We start from the raw sequence: 9,531 nt of genomic DNA on the forward strand, positions 1-9,531 counted from the left end.
GGGGGCCACTGGTGCTTGTAGTGGGAGGTTCTTGGGGTGCCGCTGATCCTGTGGGCAGAGAGAACAGAGGGTGTCTCTTGTCCAGAGCAGGTTGGGAGTCCCCAGGGTGCTCTTTCTGCCAGGTTTTCCTGTGGGCTGGGAGGTCATGGGTGCCTCTTCTTCCAGGTAGATTGGGGGTCCATGGGGTGCCCCTTCTCCTGGGCAAGCTGGGTGTCCATGGCATGCTCCTTCTTCCAGGAGGGCTGGGGATCCTGGGCAGATTGGAAGTTCCCAAAGAGCTCCTTCTTCCAAACAGCCTGGGAAGCCATGGGGTGCCTTCTCCCAGGCAGGTTCAGGATCCGTGGGGTGACCCTTCTTCCAACGAGACTTGAGGTCCATGTGATGCCTCTTTTCCCAGGAAGGTTGGAGGTCCACAGGGTGCTCCTTCCTGTAAGGGTCCACAGGACACCCCTTCTACCCGTCCCTGCCCCTAGCTGGCAGCGTCAAGGGTCTGAAACTTCTGCCGCAGGTCCCTGACGATGCCGTGGCGCAGTGGCTCGGGGCTGCTGGGGGGCTCGGGGCAGCGCCGCCGGTACTCCTCAGATGCCTGGTAGGCTTTGCAGCGCTCCACCACCGCCTTCAAGCAGATCTTCTCCCTCGTGGTGGGCGAGCGGATCTGCACGTAGGCCGGGGGCTCTGGCAGCCGCTCCAGCACCAGCACCCGCTGCCCGGAGCCCAGAGGGGCTTCAGCCGCCACCCACAGCGCCCCATCACTGCTGTACCGCGCTGGCGCCGGGCTCGGGGTGTCCGAGCTCCCGTTGGCCTCGGCGCTGCGGCTCCGGCCACTGCCCCGCTCCTTCCCAGCCGGGCGCCCACCGCGGCCGGGACCCTCGGGCGCCGAGCGGCTGCGGCTCACTGGCGGCGGTCGCGGGGCACCGAAACGGGCACGGAGCTCCCGCACGTCGGGCCATGCAAAGGGTTCGGCGCCCACGGGGCTCGAAGGGCTGCGGGGGGCACGAGGGGATGGTGACGGCACCAGTGCGTCATCCCGTGGCACAGCCAGCGAAGGGGTGCTGGGAGGGGGGTCCCTGTCCTCCTGCGGTGGCAGCGGGGGGCGGCGAGTGCCGGCACGGCGGCTCTTGATGCGGAGGCTGTACTGCCGTGCCAGCTGGTACACTTTGGTGCCCAGGTGAGGGGGTGTCAGCAGCAGCTGCGGGGGTGGCCCGGGAGGTGACGCCGCAGTGCCCACATCATCCTCCTCCAGGATGAGCAGTGGCTCGGGGGGCTGCTCCCCGTTCTCCTGGCACGGCTCTGGTGCCTCGGGCTGGCTGGGGGGCTCAGGGCTCTCGGGGGGCCGTGGGAGCCCATTGAGGCGGCACACGGAGCTCCGCACCAGCCCTTTGGGGATGAAGGAGAGGCTCTCGCGGCGGCGCACTGCGAAACCAGCATCGCGGTGCTCAGCATGGCCATAGTAACTCTTGATCTTGTCGAGGAGCAGGCGGTCCCGGTTGGAGAGCAGCGATTCCCGGCGGGCTCTGGTGAAGGGCTCGGGAGAAGGGATGGCACTGTGGGATCCCTCAGGCTCCCCAGATTCGAGCTGGGGGCCCCCATCCAGGCTGAGGGTGCTGCCACCATGGCTGGGGGTGCGTCCCAGGGGCCCCTCCAGCACCAGGCTGCTCCTTCGGGATAAGCTGCTGCCACTGCCGAACCGCTCGGCAATGACGCTGGCCTGGTCCAGCACTGAGGGCGGCAGGATGCTGGTGGCTCCTTCCCCCTCCTCCTCTTCCTCCTCCTCGCTGCTCAGTACCTGCAAATCCTCCGCAGCACGCTCCGGTTCCCTGTCCCCGCTGGGTAGCGCCAGGGTCCCCACCAGAGACGGGGATTTGGGGACCTTGGGGTGCTCTCCAGCACTGCTGTTAGGGGGGTGAATGCTGGGTGTCTGGGCACCCCCAGGTGAGGGCCGAGGGGTTGCACTGACCTTCTCACAGCTCCCCGGCCCCCAGCTGCTCGGCCGCTTGGGTCCCTCCAGCACCCAGGGGTGTCCCCCAGCCTGGGTGAGACAAATGTGGGGAGTCATAAGCTGGGGGGGGCACCCAGGTGCTCTGAGCAGGATAAATCCCAGCCAAGCCATGGGGCCCTGGCAGGGGGCACTGGGAGCAATATGGGGTGCCCTCAGGGAGTGGTGTAGGATGTCCTGGTAGTGATGTGGGGTACCCTAGAAGCGATATGGGGTGCTCTGCACACCCTCCCTGGAGTTTGAAGGGCTGGTGTTACGTACCTGCACCTCCTGGGGCTCCAACAGCAGATCCTCAGGCCCCGGCAGCTCCTCCTGACAGTCCTTGCCCAAAGCCTCCTCTTCCTCCTCCTCCTCTTCCTCTGCCACCATGCCCTCAGCTGCTGCCCAGGCTCTGGGGTGCTGGGGTGGCTCCCCCACTTCCAGGAGTGCCCCGTCGCTGCTGGCGCTCTGTGTGGGGGTGAGCGCTGGGCTCAGAGCCCCATGCCAGGGCTGGAGGCACTGGGCACCCCAACCCACCACACCCGGCCTTACCTTCAGCCCTGCCAGCCAGGATAGAGAAAAGCAGAGATTAGTGGAGGGAGCACCCAAAATTCCCCCCACAGCCCCCAGCCACCCCTCCACCTGCCACACCGGTGTCGCAGTTCTGCTGGCTCACCTTGCTCGCCCAGGTGCCACAGGTTGTGCTTGGAGGGCTCTGGGGGCAGGGGAAGTGACAGTGGCATCAACCCCGTGTCCCCCAACTCATCAGCACCCCGAGCCCCCTGATCCCATCCACTGTCCACACCCGACTGCCTGTGCCCCCCGTGTCCCTGCAGCCGCTCCAGCAGCGTCTCCGTGTGCCCCTGGTGCTGGAAGGGCTCTGTGGGAACAGGGACAGGGGCACCATCAGCACCCAGTGCCACCCTCCCTACTGGCACTGGTGTCACCCGGCCACAGCCTGGCCCTGGTGAAGGGGTGACAGTGGGGTAGCATGGTGGGAACACACAGGACAGCAGGAACATGGGTGACATGTGGCGCTCACCAGACTGCCGGCGTCCCTGGAGTGGCTCGGTGGCAGCGTCACCCAGGGGCTGGCAGGACCAGCTCTTCTTCAGGCGCTCGGGGCTGCAGCGGGGCAGGCGCGGGGGGTCTGTGGGGGCAGGGAGTGAGACCAGGGAAAATGGGGGGGGACAGAGTAGAGCAGAGAGGGAATGGTAGGGCACTGGTGGCACTTACAGAACAGGTCCATCTCCAGGATGGCTTCCTTAGCCTGGGTGGAGGGAAGGTGGAGAGAAATAGGGAAAAGGTGGGGTACAGCTGCCCCCCTCGCTGTGATAGGGGGTCCCTGGTGTCACTGAGGTACCCACCCCATCACTCTCACCTTTTGGGGGATGGTGGCGTGATGGTTCTCCAGGATGAGCCGCTTGATGTGGTGAGTCCACACGCGCTTCTCCTCCACGCTCTTGGCCTGGGGGGCACAAGAAGGGCGGTGGGGTTGGGCAGGGGGTGCTGGGGGGTCCCCAGGGTGCCCCCCGCCCCAAGCCCCCCTACCTGCAGGCTGTACTGCTGCTTGCCATGCTTGTAGTGTGCCAGGCTGAAGCACAGCGAGTCCCGTGTGCTCTCAATCAGCATCAGCGAGGAGCACTGCCGGGAGAGGCATCAGCATCCCTGGAACTTCCCACCCCAGCACCCACTGGGCTCCCCCATTCCCAGCACTCCCCAGTTCCCCCAAGCCCAGCACCCACTGAGGTTCCCAGCACCAACCCTGCTCCTCTGTCCTGGGCATCCACGGGAGTCCCTGGCACCCAGTGAGCTCCCCACCCCTGTCACCCTCAGTCTCCTGTCCTTAGCCCGCACCGGGATGTGGCTCTTGTAGATATAGTGGTCGCCACGGCGCTTGGTGATGAGCAGGGCCTTGTCGAAGAGGAAGAGGGCACGGTCGTGGCGCACCCGCTGTGTCCGAAATGTGCCCTCCAGCACCAGCTCCCCGTAGCTTGTCAGGTCTGGCCCCTTCCAGCCCAGCAGCAGCGACTGGATCTCCTGCACAGACACAGAGACAGCATCAGCACCCCGCAACAGTGCCCATCTTGTGTCACCTGGTGCCATCCACTGCCCCTGTGGTATCTCCCTGGTGTCCCCCCAGTGCCCACCTGCTGGCGGATGGCGTGCTCGTGCTTGCGCTTCATGTCATTGATGTACCAGGCCACGCAGGTCATGGTGTCAATGGCCTCCAGCACCAGCTCATAGTCGTCCCCCACCTTGTGCTCGAAGTGCCTGGCGATCTCCTGGGCACAGCATGTGGCATCAGGATATGGGAATGTGCTGTGCCAGGTGCCTGGACTGCTCCAGGCACCCAAGCCATGTCCCTGTGCTATCCCCAGGCTAGGCCAGATGCTCCCTGTGGCACCCCAGGGTGTGCCAGGTGCCCATGCCACAGCAGGTGTCCAGACCATGCCATGCCAGGCGCCAGGAGCTCACCTGGAGCAGTAGGTGGTACTTGAGGATCCTCTGGACAGGCTTGAGCAGGTAGGCGCCAAGGGGCAGCGCATGGCGCAGCTGCTCCTGGCATTCCCGCAGGAACCGTGCCTGGACCTTGCTCCTCATGCACTCGGTCAGTGCCGCCACCGAGCTACGGGCAGGGAGGGAACTCAGATCCCTGCCCACCCGTGTGCTGCCTGCCCACCTCCCTGCTCACCCAGCTCTGGCCCCTACCCACCTGGGGTAGTTGTTGCAGTACTGGGTGTAGATGGCAAATTCCTGGCTCTGCGGATAAGGGGAACACAGTGAGAGCCGGGTATGACCACCTGTCCCCCCTGGTGTCCCCCACTTTGCTCGCCCTTACCCGGGTGACGAAGCACACGGCCACAGCCACAGGGTCATTGGCGCAGCTCTCCAGGTTTTGCAGGAGGGTGCTGGGGGCACAGAGAAGACAGGGTGACCATAGTCCCCCACACACACACCCACAGGACAGGGTCACACCCCTGTAACCTCCCAGTGGCACCTGCTCCCCCACCTGCTGAGCTCGTAGATGTCCTCAATGTTCCCAAAGAGCGCGCTGACCTGCTCCGGTCGCAGCACCGGCTCCTCTGCGTCGATGATCTTGCCCAGGTAACCCTGCCGGGCACCCACAGTGGCACCATTGAACCCCTAGGCCCCAAACCATGTCTAAGGGGTGTGCCCCCACATGCCCCTGGCACCCACCTCTACGATGCTGCGCAGGTCACGGGCGTAGGTGCGCTCTGACTCCACGATCTCCTGCACCACGCGGTCCAGGTAGCTGGGTTTGGCTCCGGGACCCCCGAAAGCTGCCAGGGGGTGCCCACCGCGGGCACCAGGCCACCCCCCCGGGGACGCGTTGTTGTTGGCATTATGGAGCCCCTCGGCCCACGCCTCGGTCCTGGTGCCGGGCGGATCCTCCATGGCACAGCCGGGCTCTGGGCTCAGGGCAGGGCGCTGCGGGCACGTGGGCACCGGCATCCCGGCATCCCCTGGCACCAATAGGGCACAGGGAGGCTCTGGGGGGAGAATGGTGGGTTAGGGGGTGTGGAGAGCCCCCAGATATGGGTGGTGTGCAGCACCAAGGGGGGAGTGTCACCCTGATGAAGACTCCTGATGACCAAATCCTCTATACCAAGTGGTGTTAGCATCCCCAAAAGTCCCCTGGTACAGCAAAACGGGGTCTCTGCACTGCCCCCCCAATGCTGAGATTTGGGAGTTCAGCCCCTCCTCCTCCTCCTCATCCCAGACGCAGGGACCGTGCTGGGACCAGGTGGGACAAGCGCCTCTGCCCCCACCCACCGGGGCCGTGCGTCACCGCCGCGCCCGCGGGACACCTTCCAGGTGAGCTCAGCGCCGGCTCGCCCTTCCGGACCACCGGTGCCGCCGGGATCCTCCCGTGCCACCGAAGCCGCTCAGTGCCACAAACATGGTTGGGACACCCAGAAAACAGCGGCCAGTGGCAAAGCGTGTGGGAGTGTCGAGGCCACTGAGCCCGGTCACCGCGGCGGGTGGCCCTGGGGACAGTGACCTTGAGCTGGGCCACGTGCTGCGCCGGCGGCGTGGCCGCCCGAGCCCCCCGGCACCCCCGGTGCCGGCACCCAACCGGTCAGGCCGGTTCCCGCCGGCGCTTCCCCACACCCACCGTGCCGCGTGGCCGCCATCCAGCCACCGCCCTCCCCGGGGCTTCCCCGAGCACGCCAGGAGCCCCCCAAAACCCCACCGGCGGTGCCTCCTAAACGGGTTTCGGGCCCACGTCCCCAGTGGTGCCACAGCCCGGGCCCCCGGGTGCTGGCACATCCGACCCTGCTATGGGGCACCTCCTGAGCACCCCGGATCTGGGTCATTTGGGGAGCAGCTCCTCCAGCCCCCAAATTCCTCACCCCTACAGGCAGGAGGCACCCGGTCCCAGGGTCACCTCGTCCACGGGAGGGGCGCCCAGCCGGAGACACCAGAGACAGCAGACCCCGAGCATCCCTCCCGGCAGTGTCTGACCCCAATCCCACCCTGCCGGGGGGACAAGAGAAAACCCTCAGGTGGCACTGGGTGACCACAAAGGGGCTCCCCCACCTAACACCGGGGCGGGGACTTGTGGCTACTGCAGCTCGTCCCCGAAGGCCACCCCCGGCCATTCTAATCCGCTCAAAGCACCGGGATTACGGCGCCGGTCCCACGTCACAGGGACCGCGGCCACTCGCCTCGGCCATCGTCATCCCGCCCCGGTGATCGGGGGGGGTTGATCCTCTTACCCCCCGCCCCAGTATCACCTCGGTGGGCACGCGGCCGCCCAGAGCCCTCCCGCTGCCGCCTGCTCCAGGCGGGATTAGCTCTCACCTTCACACCCCCGAGCCTCCCCAGCCGCGCCACAGAGGACGGGCGATCTCCCTGGAGTGCCGAGCAGGGGGCTCTGGTGGGACCCCCAGAACTACTCGGTGGGGGAAACTGAGGCAGGGGACGGGTTTGTTGTGCCGAGCCGCCGAGGCCGGCGGGAGGGAGGTGGGATTTTCTCCCCACCGTGGGATCGCCGGTCCCGCTGCACATTCCAGCGCGGGAGTTGGGGCGCGAGGCACAGCCCACGGCGTTTTCCCAGGATCCCGGCACGGCACGGCACGCCGGGAGAGGGGCCGCGGCGCGCCAGCCCGCCGGAGCCATATAAGGGCAGGCGGTTCACCATTTCCAGGCGTTTTCCAGAATCCCAGCGGCCTTGGGAGCGGGGAGGTCGCCGCCGGCTCCAGCGCAGCTGCCGCGGCCGTCGCTCCCGGCCCCGGCTGGCACCGCCGCTGCCCGGCGGACACGGGCTGGGCGATGGCGCTCCCGCCCGCGGGGACTCGGGGGGCACGGCACCACGGGGGTCCCCGTGTCACGGCATTCCCGGGATAAGGCGGCACCGACCCGCGGGGCTGACAAAGCCACTTAGTGCCCGGAGCCCATGGCGCCGTGCCGCCTAATCCCGAAGGAGAGACGCGGGACACCCCCATCTCCCACTGGGACCCCTGTCCAGGGTCACCCCAGCCTGCCCTGCACCCCCGGCTCAGCCTGAGGACCACCCCAATTTCTCTGGGTGCCTGTCCCGGGGGTCTCCCAGCACCCCAAGGTCGTCTTGTCCCCTGCCTCTCGGGGATCCCAGTATCCCCAACTCCCGCTTCGTGGGGACCCCCAGCTCCTGCCTCGCCCCGAACATCCCTGGACTCACGAATCCTGCCTAACCAGGGCCCGTGGATCCTGCTCCACCGGGATGCAACGGTTCCTGCCCCACCAGGACCCACGGGTCCGGCTCCACCGGGACCCACAGATCCTGCCGGGCGGGAATGCAACGGCCCCCGCCCCATCGGGACCCAGGGATCCCACTCTACTGGGATGCATCGAGTCCCACTCCATCGGGACCCTCGGCTCCAGCTTCACCGGGACGCAACGGTTCCTGCAGCACCGGGACCCCCGGATCCTGCCCCACCGGGAGACCCCCGCCGCCGGGGACCCTCGGGACCGCCCCCTGCCGCCCGGCGGGGACCCCCGGCTCCCCTCCCGCGGACCCCACGGCCGTGCCCAGTTCCCGCCCGGGCCGGACTCACCGCGCTCCGCTACCGCCGCCGCCTCGACCCGTCCCGTCCCGCCCCGTCCCGGCCGTGCCCGCAGGAAGCGGCGGGAGCGCCCCGGGGCGGGGACAGCGGCCGCCCCGCCCGGCCCTGGGAACGGGAACTCCCGGGACTGGGAGCGGGACAGTACCGCAGAGAGCCCGGCCGTGACTGCGGGGCACGGTCCGGTACTGTCCCGGTCCCGGTCGGGTCCAGGTATGGTTCCGGTACAGTCTTGGTACAGTCCTGACACGGTCCCGGCACAGTCCAGGTATGGTCCAGGTACTGTCCTGGTACAGTCCAGAGATGGTTCAGGTACTGTCCCGGCACGGTCCTGACATGGTCCCGGTACTGTTCCGGTACCGAACTAGTCGTGCTTCTGGCGTGGTCCCGGTACTGTCCAGACACAGTCCCGAGACGATCCCGGGACGTCCTGATCCTGTCCCGGGGTGCACCGAGCATGGCGGACTGGAGCCCGCAGGCACCGGCTCACCCGTGGGGTCCCTTCCCAGGGGACACGGGCACCCGAAAGGGTCCCAGCCATGGACAGCCCCCATTCCTGCCCGTGGGGACACAGGGACATGGACACCCATTGCCATCAACCGCGGGGTGGATGCAGGGCACCCCTCGGTGCCAAGGCGGGACGGGCGCCCACGGGTGGGGCCTGGTCCCAGTGCCCCTCCATCCCACCTCAGCCCCTTCCATGACTGGTGCAGGGCCCTGGAAGTGCCGTGACACCTGAGCCCCCAAATCCAACTGTGTGCCAGCTCCCCGCACCAACATGGGGGTTTCAACCCCCCCAGTAAAGCTGGGGGCCAGCTGGAGCCCCCGGCCCCTCACGGCACCTGCCACCAGAATGGGCCCATTCTACAGGCAGGCGCCTTGTGCCGCCGGCACTGGATCCAGCTCAAAGGCCGGATTGTTCCGAGCAGAGCGGGAGCCTGGCCAGGCCCAGCACCGGCGCTGGCACTGTGTGCTATTGTGGCATCCATGGGACGGCGGGGTCCCCACTGCCCTCACCAGTGTGGGAACGTGAGCTCTGCCGGTGGCTGGGTCCAGTGTGCAGGACATGGAATGTGGGCTGTTTCACTGGGATGAGGGATGGGCACAGGTGGGTGTCAGGAGCTGGCAGGGTGGCTGCTGCTGAGGGCACATGCCCCCACTAAACCAGACCGACCTCCTGTCCTGTCCCCCAATGTCCTGCCCCAAATTTTGTAGACCCTCCCCAAACCCCTTCCCCAAATCCCCCTTACCTTCTCCCCACATCCACTCTCCCTGTAGCCCTTCCTTTTCCCCCTCTCCCTGTAGCCCCTCCCCACATTTTCTCCCCGTTCTCCCCTCTCCATAGTTCCTTTCCCACATCTCCATCCCAGATCCCTCTCCCCAAACCCTCTCCCCACCCTCCTGCTCCCAGCCCTCCCCCCTCCTCCCTTCCTCTTCCTCTTGCCCCCTGTCCTTCCTCCCGCCAGGGGGCGCCCTGCCCCCTCC

General features: G+C 67.2%; 1 protein-coding gene across 1 annotated transcript; it reads right to left on the reverse strand.

Moving 5' to 3' along the window:
• Nucleotides 1-106: 106 nt before the first annotated feature.
• PLEKHG3 (pleckstrin homology and RhoGEF domain containing G3) lies at nt 107-8,408 on the reverse strand. Its single transcript, XM_058841023.1, has 15 exons — nt 8,041-8,408; nt 5,177-5,490; nt 4,989-5,089; nt 4,818-4,887; nt 4,692-4,738; nt 4,454-4,604; nt 4,126-4,260; nt 3,833-4,015; nt 3,527-3,619; nt 3,357-3,443; nt 3,212-3,245; nt 3,018-3,125; nt 2,652-2,855; nt 2,258-2,535; nt 107-2,029 (listed from the first exon to the last, which is right to left on the reverse strand). Exons 2-15 carry the CDS (start codon nt 5,450-5,452, stop codon nt 470-472), a joined length of 3,327 nt encoding a protein of 1,108 aa, XP_058697006.1. The 5' UTR covers nt 5,453-5,490; nt 8,041-8,408; the 3' UTR covers nt 107-469.
• Between the last annotated feature and the right edge of the window lie 1,123 nt (nt 8,409-9,531).

The sequence above is a fragment of the Poecile atricapillus genome, chromosome 1 (assembly GCF_030490865.1).
Source record: "Poecile atricapillus isolate bPoeAtr1 chromosome 1, bPoeAtr1.hap1, whole genome shotgun sequence".
Taxonomy (NCBI): Eukaryota; Metazoa; Chordata; class Aves; order Passeriformes; family Paridae; genus Poecile; species Poecile atricapillus.